Source organism: Plutella xylostella, chromosome 4 (assembly GCF_932276165.1).
Source record: "Plutella xylostella chromosome 4, ilPluXylo3.1, whole genome shotgun sequence".
In the NCBI taxonomy this organism is placed as follows: Eukaryota; Metazoa; Arthropoda; class Insecta; order Lepidoptera; family Plutellidae; genus Plutella; species Plutella xylostella.
In genome coordinates, this window is record NC_063984.1 from 11,640,962 (window position 1) to 11,663,318 (window position 22,357).

The 22,357-nt window shown below is 40.3% G+C and overlaps 3 protein-coding genes across 3 annotated transcripts in view; all 3 read left to right on the top strand.

Moving 5' to 3' along the window:
* Positions 1-1,197: 1,197 nt before the first annotated feature.
* LOC105381288 (sodium/potassium-transporting ATPase subunit beta-2) lies at positions 1,198-8,459 on the top strand. The gene is made up of 7 exons (XM_038121343.2): positions 1,198-1,365; positions 4,613-4,753; positions 5,921-6,043; positions 6,612-6,805; positions 7,136-7,225; positions 7,495-7,678; positions 7,961-8,459. The coding sequence occupies exons 1-7, from the start codon at positions 1,233-1,235 to the stop codon at positions 8,068-8,070; spliced, it is 975 nt and encodes a 324-aa protein (XP_037977271.1). The 5' UTR covers positions 1,198-1,232; the 3' UTR covers positions 8,071-8,459.
* Positions 8,460-11,515: 3,056 nt separating this feature from the next.
* Positions 11,516-18,595, top strand: LOC105381289 (sodium/potassium-transporting ATPase subunit beta-2). Its single transcript, XM_038121365.2, has 7 exons — positions 11,516-11,675; positions 16,104-16,154; positions 16,489-16,608; positions 17,108-17,289; positions 17,492-17,578; positions 18,134-18,362; positions 18,473-18,595. Exons 1-7 carry the CDS (start codon positions 11,612-11,614, stop codon positions 18,574-18,576), a joined length of 837 nt encoding a protein of 278 aa, XP_037977293.1. The 5' UTR covers positions 11,516-11,611; the 3' UTR covers positions 18,577-18,595.
* Positions 18,596-20,057: 1,462 nt separating this feature from the next.
* The window catches only part of LOC105380124 (lysosome-associated membrane glycoprotein 1), a 28,224-nt gene continuing 25,924 nt past the window's right edge, over positions 20,058-22,357 (top strand). The window contains exons 1-2 of the mRNA XM_038121039.2: positions 20,058-20,271; positions 20,481-20,870. Coding sequence (XP_037976967.2) covers positions 20,214-20,271; positions 20,481-20,870 — 448 coding nt within the window. The 5' untranslated portion in view covers positions 20,058-20,213. The remainder of the gene's footprint in view (positions 20,272-20,480; positions 20,871-22,357) is intronic.

Sequence of the window (22,357 nt, forward strand, 5' to 3'; positions counted from 1 at the left end):
CTAAATTTAGAACGATGTTAAGTATCTTTCTAATTAAATAGTAAGTATAAGTATTCTGCTAAAGTTTTGGCACACTTTAAATTTTGTTTTCAGCTAATGTCAATACTAGCGTTGTTTAATTTATTGTATAGTTTAATTTATTTAAAACAGTTACATAATAAACGATAAAAATTAATTAAAATGCAATGTGTTTCCCTATTAAAGTAACACTTATGCGACCTGCGAAGAGTAGGGTAGGGCGGGCGGTAGGACCTCTCTCTATTCCCCTCCCTTTACTCATGTCACCAAATGATAAAACAGGTGCTTTATTTCCTCTATGGTCTATGGATAAAAGTAGGTTTGAATGCACGATTTTGTGATTTATTAGCGAAAGCGCTAAATTAAGTTTATATTCCATTCCACGGGCAAAGACATCTGACAGAACCCTTATTACATTTGAATAATGGTAGATTTTGTTTGTATCCGCAAATGTTTTTCCCCGTGGCATGGGATATAGTTAAAATACACTATTTCAGTCGTAGCTATGCACTGCCATCTGAAAATAATACTGGTCACTTCTTTATTTGTCCGATGTTTAAAACATGTTTAAAGATGGTAGTGCATGGCCACGACTGAAAAAACGTCCACCTCCTTTCTTACTCAATTGCATAGTTCACAGTACAACGTAAAGATGGCTCTGAATCGCAATAGTCGATGTTCGTTAAAAATTAGAAGATAGATTCAGGATTTTCAGGAATCTTATTACTCATATAAAAATATGAGATTGAATGAATAAAACTATGTTGAAAGTCAGAATAAAACTAACTAAGTAATTGATAATGATCAATGAATAACTTAACACAGGCTCCCTTAGTTATAGTCCCTAATACCTATAAATAAAAAATAGACAGCCTAGACTATACGTCCCTCCCTAGCAACTAAATCAGTAATTTTGTCATTACTAATCGAAAAACCCAGTGCATTGACCAGCCCATCTAGCAATTCTAGCATCTATAGACTTCCGAATCGAATGCATGGCACCCCAACCACTTCCTTCGACCTCTACCTGCCCTATTCATCCACCCCAGCACGGGTCTAGCGCGGTGGTCGCCGCCCTGCGCAGTGTGGCTTGCGCAAGGATTACGTAAGGGGTGTCGAGGGGTGAGGCGGGAAGTAGGGCAGGCGGGGGAGGGGCGGGCAGGCTTCAGGCGAGGCGGCATCGATCCCGCGGCAGTCCGGCTTGAACCTTCACCATGGCGGACAAGAACAAGGTAGCTGAGCAGTACTACGCTCCGCCGCCGGACCTGGGCAAGTGGGAGTCGTTCCGGACCTTCCTGTGGAATGGCGAGACCGGACAGTTCATGGGCCGCACCGGCTCCAGCTGGGGTGAGTTGACACCTGGTTCTGGTTATGTCAGAGGAGCCGTATCGATCGACCCGGCCTTCCTCGAGGATGGGGAGTTCTGATCCCTATGTCCGCAGCGTAGGGATTGTAGTCACTTTCAGAGTATTTTTCGTAAAATACATTTTTGATATGGATTTACGGTATACGTAGGTTTAGATCGTGGTTGTCATTTGATTTTTATGCATAACTAATGCAATCAGTTTATTTGTGTAGAGGGTGTGTTATTAGCGCCATTATGTCATGTATTTTTATCGTTCACTGAAAGGCACGACACGATGAATATTTAATCGACGTCCCAACCAGCTATCAATGTGGACCCCATAACCTGAATGTTTCATTATTTAATTTCAGGAAATTTCATTCTTCCGGTTAATTATTCATTAGGATCATCAAAGGTCCGCCTAGTTTAGCAGCAATCTATTTCTGCAATGTTTCACAGAGTAAATCAAAAGTTGGCACAGTCATCAGAACTGCAGCAATATTCTGAAACTTTCATAATCATGCGTTTCAGGTGGGCTACCGTGAGAGAGCTTTCTCATTTAAACTTTTTTAATAATTCCTTTTTCAAAACTGCCAGTCACTATAAATACCATTATCGCTATGACAATACCTATCAAGTAGCTATAGGTAGGTTATTTTTAGACCCACCCGCCCCTACTAAAGACACCTATACACCGGGTGTATAAGCACAAGGTTAGACCTACTTTAGTGCTTCGACGAGAGCCTAGGTTCCTGCCTGGCTGCACGGAGCATGCGCAGTATCAATATCGTCCTTCAAGACATTGATCCAAGGACGTACAGACACACCAGTGATTTGTCAATGCTGATCAGTTTCGTATGATGCTGATGATGGTCGAAATTCACGAGCTATTGTTAGATAAGGTGTTGAAAGTAACCTTCATTATAGCACAGTGGCGGCTGAAAATAATTAATGGATGATAGATTTTTCAGGAATTTTTAGCAGTGTTTGAACTTTTAAGAGTAGAAGAATGTTGAGGTACTTATAGGCTTACCTACTACAAATAAACTGGATGTAATCTGGAAGGAGGAGTATTCGTATATTAACATTTTGTGAAAAACAGCAGGAAGAACTTTTAGCATAAATTTAGATCCACTCTAACAAATTGATTCAGTTTTATTATGCGGTAAGTACTTACTGCAAATGGATTAAATTGTATCTCAATATTATAGTTACGGTTCTATCCTTATGGAACTATTGATAAACGTCAAATAAAATGTTTCTCAATGTTAATAAGGGCTACTCAGAACTAGAATCTAGAACTTCCCAAAATCTGTAAACTAGGAACACGTGTTTTAGAAGTTCGATGTTGGAAATTTAGGTGATTCTAGTAGTAAGTATGCTGATAAGGTATCTATGTTATAATTATAAATCGGTAGGTCGTTACTCCTAAGAATCCTAGGGAACACAAATACTTCTATTCAGACAAGTATGAAGAGTAATTTATGCCTAAAATGGATAGGGTGCTCGCTACTCGCTAACCCTAACCAAACAATCCTCCGTGTACCCTTCTAACCAAACTCTCCATAACTTCCCCTATCGAGACTTACAAAAGCCAAAACCAGATTTTCAAGGCCGAAAGCTCCCTTATAAAGTGCAATAAAAAGCTTCGCAAAAGCTCTGTGACATCGGGCGCTACCGCGCAGGCGCGAACTTTGCGCACCCCCTGCGCACTCTTATGTAACGAGGAGCTTAGTGAAATAACATCCCTATTTACTCATTACATAATTGATAGTTTTACATAATGCCTAGATTTAGAGAGCCGATACAAAGACAAACGTGAAATTTTCCAAACATTTATAAGTGTATTCTTACGGAGAGGTTAAACTAATCGATTTGTGACCTAACCACAGTAAAATTATCCTGTAACTTAATCCTAAAACCACAGGCGGGTTACTCTAGCTTAGCAATAAAATTACTAAAGAAAGCTGTCATGCAATCGGTACTTTTAATGTAAGGAGATAAAGTCGTGGTTAGCGAAGCAGCGGCAGCGCTCCGAAACTTAGGTTTTAGTTAATAGGCTAGAGCGATCTAGCAGAGTACCACACCTGCCCTACACGAGGGTATATAATATGTATAAGTAGGTACTATTTAAAGGATCCGATTACCTACAATTTATAACAGAAGATTTTAATCACGACTTCAACATAATAGATAGATAAAAACTGCAGAAAACGCGGGTGATGTCGTGCGAACAACGATGTGTGGTGTCTAATTTTGTAACAGTAAATAGCATGATAAAAAATAATTAGATCCTGAAAAATCTCCATCGTAGTCTATCATCGCATATAATAATATAGTCTGCTACTTGTATTAAATTTTAGATGTAGGTTACCCGGGAGCGCTAATAGATGGTAATTATCATCAGCTGGTTACTAAGTGGATGAGACGAGCACAAGATCACAATGATTAAAGAGTGCCTAAGTATTGGGACATTTTTTCACACCTTATTTTATATGTAAGTAGGTAAGTATTATAATTCAGGTAACTTGTTCGATTTTCCTGAGTTCTACGTCCGATACGCTTTAACAAAGCAACTCCTGTAAAATAGCACACGCCTGCCCTATGCAGTTAGGGTAAATCGTGGTGTAACTGGCATGCGCTAGTAACTGGCACTTGGGCTATAAAACTAAATATAGGTACTTATTGACTTTTGTACAGTACATCCAGAACACTTACCTATCCAGGTCTCCATATACAGGTACACCTGCTGTGTAGACGACATTTGAGAAATGCGGTCATTGATACTGTGGGTGCATGTCATTGTGATAGGAAGCGCTAATTATTGTCCACTTGGCTATCGATCAATTGACGAAGCACGTGAACTTTGCTGGATGTAGCTAAGGATATTTCTGTATCTAGGTAAGTAATACCTGAATGTCCTAAATTGTACTAACTATGCAGTTGTAGACACGGAGACACCACGTAGAGGGATAGTAGTTATGTTATCGTACATGCTTTTTCCGTGGTAATTCCGGGATAAAATTAGGTAGTTTACGTGTTAATACCATGAAAATCTATCCAGTAGCTTTTGCGTGAAAGAGTAGCTAGGTAACAAAGTAGATATATCTACTTATAATATTCGTAGCGTTTTCGTACTTTGATACATATTATATTACCTACCTGTATGCTACATATCAATATGAATGAACCTCAACAATCATCCAAACCCGAGAAAATGTCTGACTCCTGTAATTCTCCTGTCCTCAGCGAAAATCCTATTATTCTACGTGATCTTCTACGCCGTGCTGTGCGGCTTCTTCGCGGCCATGCTGGCCGTGTTCTACCAGACGCTGGACTCCAAGGTGCCCAAGTGGCAGCTCGACGCCTCCATCATAGGAAACAATCCAGGTCAGTTCTCCTTCTTTTCTAGTGCCTCTACAATACTGGAGGTTGGCGGTCAGCTCTGCATAGGTACTTACTCCTATCTTTTGCAGTTGCACATGTATTATTTGGCCATAGTATGGAGGTTGCCTGCCTTCACCTGTTTTTAACATTGAGGACCTTATAGTTCAAGCGTTTTTTAGGGTTCCGTAGCCAAAATGGCAAAAACGGAACCCTTATAGTTTCGTCATGTCCGTCTGTCCGTCTGTCACAGCCGATTTACTCGGAAACTATAAGTACTACAGTGATGAAATTTGATGGGAATATGTGTTGTATGAACCGCTACAAAAATATGACACTAAATAGTAAAAAAAAGAATTGGGGGTGGGGCCCCCCATACATGTAACTGAGGGATGAAATTTTTTTTTTCGATGTACATACCCGTGTGGGGTATCAATGGAAAGGTCTTTTAAAATGATATAAAGTTTTCTAAAAAACATTTTTCTTAAAGTGAACGGTTTTTGAGATATCAGCTCTCAAAGTCGTAAAAAGTATGTCCCCCCCCCTCTATTTTTATAACTACGGGGTATAAAATTCTAAAAAAAATAGAGGTGATGCATGCTAATTAACTCTTTCAACGATTTTTGGTTTGATCAAAGTATCTCTTATAGTTTTTGAGATAGGTTGATTTAACTACGGAACCCTTTGTGCGCGAGCCCGACTCGCACTTGGCCGGTTTTTTTTTTACCTGAAATTTGTAGTGTGTTTAATTTGGCTGTATTCCAAGGGAAACATCGATCGATATTCGATGCATATAGACTTATACATGATGAATGATGATAGTGATAACATCGTCACAATAATATAGGGTTTGTTTTTAATTCATTTAATTTACCACCTTACCATCAACCTGTGTTAAACAAATAGTTTTGATTTTGAATTTGAAAACGTTTGTTATTTTTGCATGTGAAACTGCTGAGTGCACATGCAAACAAACCTTGTTGCAATAAGGCAAGGATCTATATTCTCTTCTTCGAGCCATTACGCGTAATGGACCCGTATCCCATATTGAGAAACCACCCTTAAAAGTGGCATAACTTAAATTAATTTCATAGTCCATAAGCATAACACAATAGGTATGTTAGGTACGTGCTCTAATCGCATATCTTCCTGACTAACCCTGTTCCCCATCAGGCCTCGGGTTCCGCCCCATGCCCGACATGGACAACAACGTGGAGAGCACGCTCATCTACTACCGCGCCAACGACAAGGGCTCCGTGCTGCGCTGGTCCGGCGTCATCGACCAGTTCCTGGAACGTACGTACCTTCAAGGCAAACATAGTGTAGGATGGGGTGACCACTTGCGAAACGTGGCTGGATGTGGAAAGTTTTAGATCACATCCTGTGGAGTGCTTTGGGAGTGGCCTACGTCCAGCAGTGGATTGCTATAGGCTGAAGAAGATGTATCTTCACTGCCATTGGCTCTTGCACTTCACACCATCACTTCACAACGATATTTATAGTAGTCTTTGTCAGTATAGTCCACTGCCCTCTGCTACAGTTTGCCTGCTGTTCGCCCAAAAATCTGTCGTCAGCCTTACATTATCTAGAATCTGGGGTCGGCTTTCGACATCTAGATAGTTCATATAAGATACTGTTGTATAAATCGACAGTATTCATGACGAGCAAAACGTGGCGCCTTATTCTGAAATCCTCTCAAATCTATAGGTTGGAACTACCAACGGCTTAGAAGAGCCATAACACTATTCAACATTAACTGTCCTTACTCTTCTGTCTTTAGTCCAGCAGGCCACACACCTATATCAACTCCATCACCCCATAATCCCCCATAACTATACCTACACACCTTATCATCCACCCCCAGAGTACCGCAAGAAGGGCAGCGGCAGCGGCGAGCAGACCGGCGCAGAGAACCGAGTGCCGTGCTCACCCACCTCCTACCAGCTGGGCGAGAAGCAGGTGTGCGACGTGCCCGTGGACGAGTTCCACCCCTGCACCTCCGCCAACCAGTACAACTATGAAGAGGGCGGCCCCTGTGTGATTCTGAAGCTTAACAAGGTGGGTTTTGTAGAGGATGTAAATAAGGCAAGATGAAGGTGACTGTAGAAATGTCAGACGCAGAAATTTTGTTAACTTTATGTCCTACATTTACTCATTATGGGGTCAGGAGGCTAGAGAGCACTATATTCAGTCAACTGCCTTTAAATTCACATGCCACTATGTACATTTTGCCACTACAAAATATTATTTATTTATCGTATGGCTTTATTCACTAAGTAAAACAGTTAAGTCACCAAATACCTATATGAAATTTTAATTATTCAAAAAAGAGGTAGGTACTTACATAGAAACGAGTATCAATAATAAATACAATTTGCGCTCTTTCAGATCTTCAACTGGAGGCCAGAGCCATTCAACAACACTGAAGACCTGCCCACGAATATGCCCGAGGACCTGAAACAACACATCAAGATGGTCGTGAGTATCCACTTCTCTTTTCCAAACTTCTATCAACTTCTACTTGCCGCTGACATTAACTAAGTAGAGCTGAAACAGAGCTCGTCCCCATGGTGCAAAGATTGTCGCCTGTCAGGTAGCACATATCGCTGATAGATACTTAGTTATTATAACACCCAACAACCACTGATCAACCTATAACTGTTATCAATTTGCCAAATGGTAAACTTTAAACTACAAAACTGTATTCTAACGACCTTCTCACTAATCCTCTCTCTTCTCTCCCCCAGTCCGGCAAGCCAGAAGCCAACACCGTGTGGGTGTCCTGCGAGGGAGAGAACCCCGCCGACGTGGAGAACATCGGGCCCGTGCAGTACATCCCGCGCCGGGGCTTCCCCTCCTACTACTACCCCTTCACCAACAAGGAGGGCTACCTCAGCCCCCTCGTCGCCGTGCTGTTTGAGAAGCCTAGAAGTAAGTAGGAAATTACTATTCAAAAGAAATGTATGCCAGTAAACCGTTCTAATGTCACCAGTAGTAGACTTCTTAGATGAAATGGAATAGCGACCTTTTGCCAATGTCCGTTCTTTGTGAGTGTGTAGATATACTCTAGCTAGTCTAGCACGGGGTGCAAGACTCGCACGTCAAGATGTGACAAAAGTTCTCCGTCGCGCTCGCTCTTGCGGCTGCAAGATGTGACAATGCTGCAATGATATTTTTAAACCTTATCTAACGTTCGACTTCGTTTCCCTGCAGCGGGTGTGCTGATCAACATCGAGTGCAAGGCGTGGGCCAAGAACATCCACTACGACCGGTACGAGCGGCGCGGCAACGTGCACTTCGAGCTCATGGTGGATCGCGCCTAAGCAGCGCCGGTCCGGGCCAGGAGTCGCCAGCCCCGGCCAGCCACCAGGGTTACTCTATACTGACGGAAAACGAACGAACGAGAGCTGTGGTGCATTCGGCACGTTTAACCAGATACAATCAAGGCTAAACCTCGTTTTTCGTCATATAGAGTGATCCTTCAAGCCCTGCCGCGCAGCCGGAGCCCCGCCCTTTTAGCAATAGCCACATAGTCGGCGGTTTCTTTCTATTCGTTCTAGAATAACGCCTCAACAGGCAACACTTCGTTAAAGTTTCGTTCACGCTTCGAATGAGATTTAATGTTTAATGTTTTGTTAATATTATTAATTAATTAATTACTGTAAAATGTTTTCGAGACGGAAGTCAATAAACACGCAATAGTTGGTTCCAAGTTGTGGTGGTTTTATTTCAAAGAATCAAACAGTTTCAGGGTTCTTATTTCTACAACTGCGGTTATCTTTACTTCAGGCACCTTCAGGCTTATCTCTGAATTTCATTAATATGTTAATATGCATGAGAACCAGCTAGAGCAGCCAAGCCAAGGATGGTTTATGTTTAGATGAAAGTGGCAAATAATCATGGAAATACCTACGATGGAAACTTTTCGACTACGCCAAAGATGACGTACTTAGCAGGTAAATTATTATTGGTAAGTATACCTGCTGTAAGTATATAGGAGATATGAAATTACAAATATGAAAGAAGAACACATATGCCGCCCACATTTACGGGTACTGGTATAGGGTAGAAGTTAAAAGCTTCTGATCTTCTGATCTTACATACAAATAGTTATCCTGAAATAATAATAATAATAATAAATTCTTTATTTCAGGATATTTCCCATATAGTTTACAATTGAAATATAAATTAAAAATTGAAATAATATTGAAAAGCGCTTTATCGCTGTGATTTGAACCAGTGAACCATGTAGTCTAAATTTCCGGCTTTTTGAAAAGCCGGATTTCGGACCATTCTTATTTATTATATATCCACCTGCACACGGGAAGACTTACTCCAGGCCAACCAGAATGCTATCAAAGTTGCTTCTTTTTGGTCTGGACAAATATAAAAAATCGCATTTCACTGACACGAAAGAAGAAGAAAAATAAGAATGGTTGTACTCACATAGGTAGGTAATTGCTCTACTGAATTAGGTGGGTGAGAGATGTTGTTTTGCGTATTATCTTGGAGCAGAGCAGCTCCATTTAATCTAGCTGGTGAGTGATGGATGACGCATGGTTAGGGTGTCTGTGCCTTTCCACCAGAGATTTGCTATGCTGTTACTGCTATGTTGCGATGGTGTAAAAGAAATCCCATATCCCACCAGTGATGATATATGTAAGTATTATAAATGTGAATGTGGACCAAGGAATATGATTGGTGGATATCAAACGCATCCATAGAAGCACAAACTAAGATAACCTAAGATCTTTGGTGGAAAAGCTCCCTTAAAAAGCTCTCATCGCCAAAATTCGTAAAAAATACCTACGTAATAAGTAACTAATTAATCTGGCCAAATTACGCATTGGCCACGAGCATAAAGAAAGTCATATAAGACAACCAGGTAAAACAACAACTAATACGCGCTCAAAGAGGCGATAAAAACAATCTTTTATAGTCCACTAACGCAGACAAAGACTCCGGAATTAGGTTGCGGGGGGTGTATAGATAGTCTATATACAGATGTAAAGTGGTAATAGAGCGAGCGGTCAGACGCGCGCCGGGTCGGCGCCTGGGGGAGCCGTGTGGCAGAATATCAGCGGCGCCCCGCTGTCACGGCGCGGCGTATTGCTGTGATTCGGATTGCAGGCGCCTACGGGGTGGTTTTGTTGGTAATTTGGTATGAGTTTAGATACGCTGCTGACATGCCATAATTAACTTATTTTTTAGATTATTTAAGGAAGTAACTACAGCCATTAGGTTCCAACGGCGTTTTCGGTGGTATTTTAGTCACACACAGACCCAGACTGTCTGTAATAAAGGCTAAAAAGTAAAGTGGTAAAAGGAAGCTTCTTAAAGCCTCACAAACGCTTTCATCATAATAAATTATCTCCATTATAAAGGCTAATAAGTAACATATGGTGTATGGTATACGATGGAATCCCACGTTCTGTCCTGGAAAGACGTGACGTGAGTAGAGAATAGTTAGGATACCTATCTTTATAAATACGTAGGTAGGTATTACCTAACTAGTAAGCGTATCATCAGCAATAGTACTCAATGCTTATCCCCTCTCACCCCCATCTATCTTTACATCTCGTATGTAGGGCAGCAGTGCCGGGGGAGACGGCGACGTTTTGGCCCCCGACAGAGCGGCGCCAGCGGAGGGGAGGTTGGGGCGAGCGTGCCAAAATAAGTAGCACGATGCTTCAGTAAAGAGGAGATCCATCTTTGTTGGATGAAGTTGTAGAGTTTTATAGCCTTAGTTACACTACTATGCAACCTATGTACCTTATTATACTTACATAAATCTATTGTAACCTAACGTAACTACCTATCTACGATGTAGTTATAAATCTATTATAAAAGGACTTCTGAAACTTACAGGACCTTTTACAATTTTCCTTCTTCCTTGGGCTGCTAACTCACAGTAACAGTTTAATTAAGTAGTTTAATACTAAAACACTGTCTTAAATCAGTCTTCCATGGTGGGTTAACCTTTCAGCAAGTGAATATGTAGAAAGTCGGTACCAATAGGTAAGTACTTCAGTTGTAATAACAATTAATAAAATTAACACCCTCCAAATGCATAACACTAAGCTAGCCGTCCAGCCAGACAAAACACGATCAAAATTCATTAAAGTAAATTATAATTGTCTATGCAAACTGCCTCGAGTCAGAGCATTTACCAAGGGGATCCAAATACGAAATACGACCCCTATATTCAGCAACCTTTCAGTGTCATCGACCCCGGGATCTGCCCGTGCCGCTGTTTGTTCCTCAGACGCCATTACCATCTTGCTGGCGCCAGAGCGGCGGGCGCTGGAGCGACAGGCTAGCGACACTTTCAGATACCGTGGTAGGAGGTTTTACAGGGTTGCTTGGGTGCCTGACGTCCATTGCTGCGTTAGCTGAAAGCTGTAAGAAAATTATAAGACTAAGTTAATAACCTTCCTATCTAGTACCTACCTGTCGCGTTCCTATAATCTCTTTTTATTAGGTCATCAGAGGTGGTGAACGGCGACGGTGACAAAGAATCGTAATTAGTTATCGAACGTAAAGTTCTCCAATTTAAAAACGGGTAATGTAATGACGAATATTTATAATGAACAAAAATACTTAAAGTAGGTAGTTACTAATAAAATATTTTCTTAGTAGCCTTAGGATGAACCATTAACGATTAGGAATAACTACAAAACAATAACCCAACCCCATGAATTAAAACAATGTTGCGCAGCAATGGACATCACCCCTTCTAATTTTCGCACAACATTCCCAGTTTCCCGACCCCCTATTTTCGCACTAGCGGGTGGACGCGCGACAGTCGCGTATCTCCTGGCATCCAGGAAGCAGTGTCTTTGCCTGTTCAGAAAAAAAAACAAAATGGGACTTGAAAAGAGAACGGTGAAAATTATAGTGATAGTGCTGGTTGTTTTTCTTATAATCGGTGAGTTAATATTTGTTTATTTCGAAAAGTTTTCTGGATGCCATGATGAAAAAGTACCTACCTACCTACCTTCTGTATCCAGAGAACCTACTTAGGTACTTACTTGACTAATCATGATCAATCGCGAATTTGTGCATTTTGCAAGTGTTACTGGATGCAAGCGCCACTTCAGGCACTCGAAAGACTCTACGGTGGCCTGTGGGAGCCACAGTCTTTGTTAGAGATCGTCCAGGGTGGTGCAGGCTGACAATAGATTACGTGGCTTTGGCAAGTTGTATTATGGCAATTGCCAAGTAGTAGTACTCATTTAAAATTTAAAATAATTCGTATTTTTTTATGTCGGCGCATTTTTTGGACGGAGAGTGACGAGACTGACGAGTGAGTTATTGTCACTTGTGATAACCTTATGCCGCCTTGATCTTGTATGACTATACGAAAATGTACGATACCTACTCATTATAAGTTTTCTGGTCTAAGTCTGATAGCATTTCAAGAGGATTATTCTTTTAATATACTTATACAGTTTGTGTACCAGAGGGAACAGGCACTTCTTGGTTGAAGATGGGCCTCCACGCACGGCAACTATACAGGGCGTGCAAATTGCAAAAGTGGCATATAGGTACTAAGCCGAAAGAGGTAATTCTACACAACATTTCGCGAATTTCCAAAAGTCGTCGACCAAAAGTTGTTCAGAAGGATCACCTGAGTCAACCCCTTTTGGCTAAGTACCTATACCACTTTTGCAACACTCTGTATAGCGACTCTGTTTTAAACTGTAATTTTGCACTTGTAGTCTCTCCAGCTACCATAATAGCCATAATGTAAGCCGTTAAGTAGGCTATACATATAATAATATATATATATATATATATATATAGGTATATAGCTTGGGAAGCTATCGCTGGTGTAAGCTTTCGCAACGCAAAGCTTGCGGCGGGCGGGAAAGCTATGGCTTCCCGCGTGAGGGACCTGAAACCTTCCACCCTGAGCTTTTACAAAGTAATCTTTACAGGCGCTAGTATAGATACTTACTTCTATGGTTCACCGATCTTTGGGATTATCGCTGAAACGTTATTGGTTGACTCGATTATTTGTCATTAGAATCATTTTCCACCCTATACAAAAGCGAAAGATATTTTATGCTTTCAGTGAGACTTAGTTTAATCCTCTTTCGTAGCGCTACATGCCCTAGTGTTCGATAATTTTACTGAAATTTAGTTAAATAGGTAGGTACTTATAGCATTTAGCACGGCTGGCATCATTACTGAAACAAAGGGATCGCAGGAAAAAATTATCTAAGACCTATCATACTATTACTATTACTGGCATTAAGCTGATGCCGCGATGTCTCTTTATTTGAACGAAACTGAACTCGGGATAATGGGATCATGACTATACGGGTCAAAATCAGAGAGGTGAGCATTTTAGCATTTCAAATATCTGAGAAATTTAGTTTTATTTTGAAGAAAACTAACAAGTGGAGTCTGTTGTGGCATTTGTCATGAACCTATCCTGTGATGAGGCACGCACAAAATTATATATTTTAGAAATTATACCTGTTAATAAGAATAATGACAGGGTCAAGAATCATTTCGGGAACACTTTTAATTATTTTTTAAATAATAATATAAAGAACACGTTTAAGAATCCCCTTCAAGAAATTGTAATTAACCTTTTCCTAAATCAGAAAATATTATTATTTTGATTTTTTTCATAATGAAAACACTTATTTTTCAAATTACTCTCCATAAATTTCCAATTTGTGCAATTTTCGCAAGTTATATATTAATAATATAAATACAAAGGTTTCAAGGTAATTTAATGCTGTATATGCAAGATTTAATTATAGCATTACATAATAGTGACTTATTTGCCGTTTTTGTGATGTTCCCGAAAATGATGGCAGTGTTCCCAAAATGACAACGAAGTTCCCTAAATGACGTTGACCTTCCCTAAATGAACGCAAAGCTAGGTTTTTGGGTACATTTGGTGTATGAAAATAATATAATCATCATCATCATCATCATCATCATCATCATCTCAGCCATAGGACGTGCACTGCTGAACATAGGCCTCCCCCAATGATTTCCACCTTGTCCGATCGGAGGCGGCCCGCATCCAGTGCCTTCCCGCGGACTTGACTATATCGACCGTTCATATCGCGGGGGGCCGCCCAACAGTGCGCTTGCCAGTACGTGGTCTCCACTCGAGGACTCTTCTGCTCCACCGACCATCAGTCCTTCGAGCAATGTGTCCGGCCCACTGCCATTTCAGCTTACTGACTCGATAAGCTATGTCGGTTATTTTGGTTCTTTTACGGATCTCTTCATTTCTGATTCGATCACGTAGAGACACGCCGAGCATAGCCCTTTCCATAGCTCGCTGAGTGACTCCGAGCCTATTCAAGAGGCCTAAAGTTAGAGACCACGTCTCGGCACCGTAGGTCATCACTGGCAACACGCACTGTTCGAAGACTTTCGTCTTGAGGCACTGGGGAATTTCGGACGTGAAGACGCTTCGTAACTTCCCAAACGCTGCCCAGCCAAGTTGGATTCGCCGAGTGACCTCTTTCTCGAAGTTGGATCTTCCTAGTTGGACTGTTTGTCCAAGGTAGACGTAATTTTCCACCACTTCAAGAATCGAGTTCCCTATAGATGTTGAGGTGGGCGCTACCCGAGAATTGGCCATGACTTTCAACTTGTCCATATTCATCTTGAGGCCTACCTGTTGGGAAACCCGATTGAGGTCAGCATTTTGCTGAGGTCTTCCAACGATTCTGCCATAACCACGATATCGTCGGCAAACCGAAGGTGAGAGATGTATTCGCCGTTGATTGCCGAGTTCTTCCCAGTCTAGGAGCTTGAAGACATCTCTCACCATCGCATTAGTGAAGAGATTCGGAGATACTTATAACATCTCCTTGTCTCACACCTTTCTGCAATGGAATTGCTTCCGTAGTCTGGTCCTTTACTCAAACTGACATGGTGGCGATTCTATACAATCACTTCAACACTTCGATATACCCGTAGTGAATGTGACACCGTTGTAATGCGTTGAGCACCGCCCACGTCTCGATCGAATCAAAGGCCTTCTGATAGTCCACAAACGCTAAGGTTCTATTATATTCTCTATGGGGGTGCAAGTACCTGCACCTGGCTCTCTCGAGTGGAACCTTTGCGCATATCCCCAAGGTCTAAACTGCCTTCCTAAGCTTGGACCATTTCCCACCACGCTGGTCCACTGCGGGTTGGTGGGTTCACATATCTAGATGTGCTAAATCTAGATATGCAGGTTTCGTCACGATGTTTTTCTTCACCGTAAGAGCGATGGTATACATTGTACTTAAGTTAAAATAACTCATTGATACATGTCAGCGCCGAGATTTGAACCCGCATCTCTTGCGTGAGAAGCGGGCGCTTACCCGACTGAGCTACCAACGCTAAGATTTTTACGGACGCCTTTTTTGACTTCCTTTTCTCTTCATTTTCATTGTTCTTCATCTTACTCGTACTAAATGGATACCTAAAACCTAAATTTTGTATGTTTATGGTTTTATAAGCATTAAAGCATCATTTTGCCCAAAAAAATGGCATTTCAGGAACGTAGGCGTCATTTCGGGAACATCTGTCATATACCAGAACGTTCCCGAAATGACCGTTCCCGAAATGATTATTCGTTAAATATTTTCATGTCTCGCTTGACGCCGCCATGTTAAACATTGGTTTTAGAGATTATGAACAAGTGAGCAACAATATTTCTAAGAATTTTACTAAAAGTACGCAAATTTTCGAAAAACTACTTACTAAAGAGCGTTCCCGTAGTGACAGGGAATTAAAGTACGCTTCACACATATGAAATTAAAAGGTACTTACCAACAAAATCTAATATATTTTTTTCGAAAACACAACACACGCCTTTTGCTTTGAATTGTGAACTTTACACTGCTGCTCGCTAACGCCACCTGGCGTGTGTTGTTTTATTTACATCGACCGATATCCACCACGTTCACGGAATGATTTGATAAACGACGGACAGCATTTGAATAGCCAAAATATGAAGAAGTTTTACTTGTAATAATGTAATTTATACGTATATTATTAATTTAATTATACTAAAAGCTAATATTAAAATATGACAGTTTTAAGTGGTAATTTTTAAAAAAAATTACTTGTCTGAACTATGAAACATGGTATAAGGACGCATTCCCGGAATGACGATTTATACCTTTTTTGTTTAAAATCAAATAAAACTTACCATAGCGAAATAAATATGCTGAGTGCGCTGTAATTATATGCACAGAACCTTTATTTTGAAATAAGTATTTTAGTAATATCATGTAATAAAATGAGGAAAAACTTTGTCGGAAGCATAATGCTCACCTCTCTGATTTTGACCCATACCATAGTGATATTTATGTGTTTGTTGCAGGTGGCATTGTGGGTCTTCTTCTAGGACTACTGTTGAACCAGCGCTATGTCGGTGAGTTTACCGATCATTAACATGACTTTAAAAATATTATGAAAAATATATATTTACGAATATGAAGGGTAATTTTACAAGAAAATAATGTACAACTACCCATTATACATATATGCAAGTTACGATTATTATGTCTTTTAAAATAGCGCCTTGTTCTGAAGCGTAGCACTGTTGCGTGTTCGAACACTCGAAGTCCGCCCTTTATATTTGAATAGAAAAAAACGCACAGTCCAACACGCAGAAAACGCATCTACATGTATAAACACTTCACGCACCACACCGCAAGAAGCGGGGCAGTGTGAGAACCGCCTCAAATCCCCTCATCACTCCACAGAGCTGGAGGTGTGGCCGCGCTCGGACGACTACAACTGGGACCAGCCGCTGATCCAGTTCCGCGCCAGCGACCCCGGCACCTGGCAGCACTGGATCCGACGCATCAACGACTTCCTGTCCGGTGAGCGAGTGCATTGTGGAATCCTCTTAATCACCTAGTTTTAGGGTCCTCATCTCACGATAAGCTTGAATTAACTAAAAAAGTTTTCAAAACTGGCTGCGGCTATAAACTTAAGGATAGACGGCTTGACGCTGGACTGTAGGTATACATGTGCAAACCCTTACACTTACTCTGATAGAGGAGAGTAGGTGACATTAGCAATAAGTCGTCTGCGTCAGCAAAGATGATTCGGGAACTAAGCATTCGCTCAAATGTTGATTCACTGTTTTCAGATGTTAACTTTATCGTCGCCTTTCTAATCTAGACAAACAAAATCTTATCATCATTGTGATCCTGTAATACTGATCATCGGCACACCTATCCAACGCAACACAACAACTTATATCTTCCGCGAGGTTTCACCTACCAACACGGTTATGCAACCGCTGCCGCCGCCGTCGTCACAGAATGTCATCCCCTCCTTTACCAAACCCAGCCCATTAACCACCTCTACCCTCAGTATACGAGACCAACGTCCCCGAGGAGCCGGCCCGCGCGCCCTGCTCGACCCGCAACCGGCAGGAGCAGCAGCTACGCTCGCCCAACTGTGACAATGCCATGCGCATGTGGGCGCCATGCACCATAGACAACTACTACGGGTATGCTGATGGCAAGCCGTGCGTGTTTCTCCGGCTGTCTCATGTGAGTTGTGCTTTGTGCAGATAAGTAACTAGGTAGGTAATAGAACTATACACCAGACCAGCCAGTGGTTGTCCTCTGGAATACCTTGATTGAATGGTTATTTAACCGATCAGAGTTTAATTTTTATCAAAATATTTGAACTAAAAATAACTACACTCTATAGATCCTAGGTTAGTATAATTAAGAATTCATAATTTTCCAGGTGCACTATTGGGTCCCAGAGCCTTACAACATGTCTATGCCCCTTCACATCCCGCCGGAAATGCCTGAACACCTGAAACAGATTATGGTAAGTATCATGCGTTAGGTAGGTAGCTAGCTACCTATTTAAGAACGTAAGGTAGATATTTTTTTCCGATGTTACTTAGGGTAGGTTGAAGGCATGGAATTAGATGGTTGAATTGAAGGTTCTATTTTTAATATCTAGCACCTAGATAGAGTACAGAAATCAATATGTTGCAAATATCTATAGTCGAAAAGCTACGATAAACATGCTGCTGGATGTTCTCGTTAAAAAAGGACTTCTGTTCTTTGTGCTGGATGCTGCTCCGCTGCTAGTAAAGTGGTACTACTGTAGACTGTAGCAAATTAAACTCAACCTAAATGTTTGTTCTGAGATCACATCAAATGAGATCAAAAGATTGTTCTGCGGAATATGGTGATACCATAAAATAATTAATAAAAATCTACCATTTTACAGTAGTTATAGTAGGTTTTACTAGCGCCATCTTTGATATAAATCGTATTTTTTATGAGCTGTCAGAAAACTCCCTATTTGTTATGACGATGAATCGATCATTTTGGTATATCACACATCTGGCATCTGTATATTTCCGCCCTACAGCGTCTACGCCCAGCACATCAGTTCGGGGACTACGTCTGGGTTACGTGCGAGGGTGAATTCAACTCTGACCAGGAGAACATCGGGCCAATCTCGTACATCCCAGCGGGGCTGCCTCCAGGCTTCCCCACCACCAGGCTGCACACGGCTGACCGCATCCCGCGCAACGCCCGCGCCCTCCCCGACCGCGACCCCGGACCACTTGTAGCCGTACTGTTTGAGAACCCAAGACGTAAGTCCATATACATAATAAATTAAACATAAAGGTGCTAGGTTCTTCATCCTCTTCTCCATCCATTTTCCTCACTGGATATGATATTTACTATGATTTTTTACCCACAGGAGGTGTTTTGATCAACGTGGAATGTCGCATCTGGTCGCGAGACATCTACTACGACCGCTCTAGCCGTGTGGGACGCGCTCGTTTCGAACTTTATGTCGATTAAATGATTGAAAACAAAATAATTAGGTACCTATATTTTAAGTTTAGATGTATACTTAGGCATGTGATCCCAGCTTATCATCTTGAGTGAATATACCTAAATGTCCATTACCTGATAATTATACCCCCTCTAAAGAAGCTCTGTAACTCTTTAATTTTGGCTTTCTTCATCAATTTTAGTAATATAAGGGAGTATTTTCTGGTTGAAGGTGGGAAATTACTAGTCTGATGTCTGTATTTGTGGATTAGTCAGTTGAAAAGAAGATTCCCCGAAATCAGTCTAAACTCAATCCTCATAAGTACTTACCTGATAAGCCAGTGGTTGGGACAAAAGAAAAACGTAATTGTATGAAAATAACTAATACGTCCTACGTCAAACTCTGTAAGTACATTAAAAAAAAAACAAAATTAACTGAATACCTATTAAAGATCTTCATTTATTCCTAGTATGAATAATTAGAGTAAGAGAATAACTATAAATTAAGTAAAAAAATAGGCGTATATTTTAACTATCCACCTAATAATTAAATATGAACTGTTGTCTCAGTAATGAAATATTTAAAGAAATTGGCCAAATACCTACGATATTTCATCTAATCTTGTTAACTTTTCAAACTATTTTAAATATATTTTATAGCACTGTCATGGGAGACTTTCGGTCTGATAGCTCAATAAAAAAAATGAACTAAATCACCAATGGCGCTAATAATGCCTTCTTACAATGACTCCTGGTATTTTATATTATAGTGCCACAAACTTATCTGTTCCGGTGAGAGCGAACTAAATTGGTCCATATAATCTATGTTAATATGAAATTCATTAGTACAGTAAGTAATGAGGTATGGACCAATTTAGTTCGCTCTCACCGGAACAGATAAGTTTGTGGCACTATACCTAGTTATTTTGTTAAGAGCTGTCAGAAAGTGTCCCATTCTATTACACTTTGATTACACTTGACCTAAAATAAGATGCTTATTGTATGTGTTTGTGCGTGATTCAAATGTTTAGTAAAGTATGTACATTTTAAACTTCTTCCTTAAGACTATAATGATTTATGTATTAATTGTTGTGAATCTTCTTAAATAATGTTGACTGTTTTTGTAATAAAATACTGAATGAAAAATTATTTTTTTTGCAACCTACCCATTTACATTGAAGATATTTAACAACAAAAAAACATCAACCAAATTATTGTCTATCGACATGAATAGGTAGGTAGGTACTTCTTCGCTAGAACGGAATGCGGCAAACTAACATCACACTTAAATTAATAGGAGATTTTACTTTTAACACACAATAATCCTTAAGAGTTTGTCAGTTTCCTTAGGAAAAATGCATCCCGATCCAAAAATACGCTATAAAAATCGCTCAACTGCGGCCATTTATCGGATGACATTAAAAACTAAATAAAAATAATGAATGACCATTTTCTACCTATTTTTACACTGGCAATGGTAGATTTTTTAAAAGGTATATTTATTTCATCTGGCAACATTAATCAGCTGTCGTCGTGCAAGTGTCGGAAGTTCGAGCAAGAAGTCGATTTTGCTGCCGGAATTATCACTGAATCATTATTTTATTGAAATTATTCGTGATTGCTAGTGTTATTTAACAAATTTAAACGTCGCAATTTCTCAAAACATGGCTAGACTTCGGATTTATTTAGTGTCGGCGTTGCTCTGCTGCTGCGTAGCGCTCGGTAAGTTGAAAATGGAATCTACCTTGTTTATCATGTTGCAATAGATTCTTTGTTGCTTTTTATCGCACGGCCGGAGCTCGGCATTCCCGTCCGTACTCTTTGTGTCGGTTCCGAGTGCTGCTATTTGCGCAATTAGGGACAAAAAGTCGCCATTTGTCGGTTGGATTTAGCAACTACCTTCTAGAAAGAATATTGTCTTGTGTGCTCAGGTCAAGGTGATGCTGTGACCACTCAGAAGACGGTGACGGTGACCGTGCCGTCGTCCAGCGCGGCGCCCGCGACCTCGCCCGCGAGCACGGAGCCCCCGGCGACCACGACGGAGCCCAGCACCACGCAGGCCCCGACCACCACCACGGCAGCTCCAACCACCACTACAGCTGCTCCTACCACCACCACGCCAGCTCCTACGACTACCCCCGCCCCCACGACCACCCCTGCCCCTGTGCCTCCCAAGCCAGAGCCAACCCCCGCTCCCAAGCCCACCCCTGTGCCCGCCCCGGAGCAGGGAACCTGGAGCTACAAGGAGGGAAACATCACCTGCATTGTGGTGCAGTTCGCCGCCCAGCTCAATGTCACCTACTACACCACTGAAGGCAACTGTGAGTACCCTTCTTTATAATAACAGTTTTCTTGATAAGTGGTTAGTGCCATGCTTTTATTTGCATGATTGTGATACACAATACTCAGCCAGGGTTCATAAATATAGCAGTTTTCTATTTTTGAGCCCATAAAATGTATAAAGTAAGCACCTCTCACTCAATAAATAATAACAACAACAGGATTTAATTTAAAACCAATGTGGTCCAATGCAATCCAACCAAAAGCAAAACCAACTTTATTCCATTATTAGTCATTCTATTAGGTTTCAATATTCAAGTTGACTATAGGCTATAAGTGCAACAATATTGCTACACCTAGCATTAGTCATGAAAACTTATTTAAGTACATACAATGTGCTTAAAAAAACATGATACATTAAATGAAGCCAGACTTTGACACAAAGGCTAATACAATTTGGAGTATTTCAGTAAGAATAACTCCCACACGTTTCTAAACAATGTCTCTTTGGCGTCAATGTTAATGAACAATACAATCTAGGTATTGATCCAGATTCTCTGACATTGAGACAGTGAAACTCAGTTCATTGTAATTTTGTTTATCTAATTTTGCAAGTTCCAAATACACAGTTTATATGAGAATGTTGATAATTAAATAATTGATATAAATAATCAAAATTGAAGGATCCATGTGGCTGTGTCTGGTTCAACTGAATGTAAATTACCCCTACAATGTCCTTCACTGGTTACATTGCAGAGTTAACATTGAATAATCATAAGAAAAACACAACTTTTATTGGGGCAACATGGATACCATAAGTAAATATTCTATGTTGTCCCAAATGAGTAATTTTTACTCATTCTGTTTTAAGTGTTTTTTTTTACTTTTACCGTAACATCACTTAACATAGCTATCTGTATTTATTGCCTATTGAGATATAAGTTAGATCAGTAATAAAAATTATGGAAAAATAATATTCCAAACTAACAGAACCTAACTTTACTGTTTAATAACAATTGCATGACAACAATGTATTTGTAAAGAGCACAGCTGACTGTTATTACTGGCAATTCTATGTTAATCGTAGCATTCAAATCACAAATCAATTTAAAGTGATTTTAGTTCAGTTGGTAGCACAGCACAGTAACAGTGCTTGCTAAATTTATACACAGGACTGAACAGTTTTAATAGTTCAATTTTTAAATGAGAGGTCTCTCACAGCATTAAAAATCATTAGAAATAAAGAAGAAACTTTGGTATTATACTTTAAATGTATCAGTGTTAATTGCATGTGTCACCTGAATAAATATTTCAGAAAAATAATTATGTACTCATGTAATTCACTTTCAGCCTAAGTAAACTATGTATGATTTGAAATCTCCTTCAAGTTTTTATATATTTATAAACAAGAAGTACACATCTTAAATTAAATGAATCCATGAGTCATGCCAACATGTGCATTGTTGATAAATAGATTCTGATAACAACATAATATTCAGTACATTTTATTTATAGTTTGTAGTGTAAT

Excerpts from the sequence above, each read along its gene's own strand:
- LOC105381288 (XM_038121343.2), top strand. The coding sequence starts at position 1,233 with ATGGCGGACAAGAACAAGGTAGCTGAGCAGTACTACGCTCCGCCGCCG. Across the intron at positions 4,754-5,920 it reads CATCATAGGAAACAATCCAG|GCCTCGGGTTCCGCCCCATG; the intron begins GTCAGTTCTCCT and ends GTTCCCCATCAG. Across the intron at positions 7,226-7,494 it reads AACAACACATCAAGATGGTC|TCCGGCAAGCCAGAAGCCAA; the intron begins GTGAGTATCCAC and ends TCTCTCCCCCAG.
- LOC105381289 (XM_038121365.2), top strand. The coding sequence starts at position 11,612 with ATGGGACTTGAAAAGAGAACGGTGAAAATTATAGTGATAGTGCTGGTT. Across the intron at positions 16,609-17,107 it reads CATCAACGACTTCCTGTCCG|TATACGAGACCAACGTCCCC; the intron begins GTGAGCGAGTGC and ends CTCTACCCTCAG. Across the intron at positions 17,290-17,491 it reads TGTTTCTCCGGCTGTCTCAT|GTGCACTATTGGGTCCCAGA; the intron begins GTGAGTTGTGCT and ends ATAATTTTCCAG.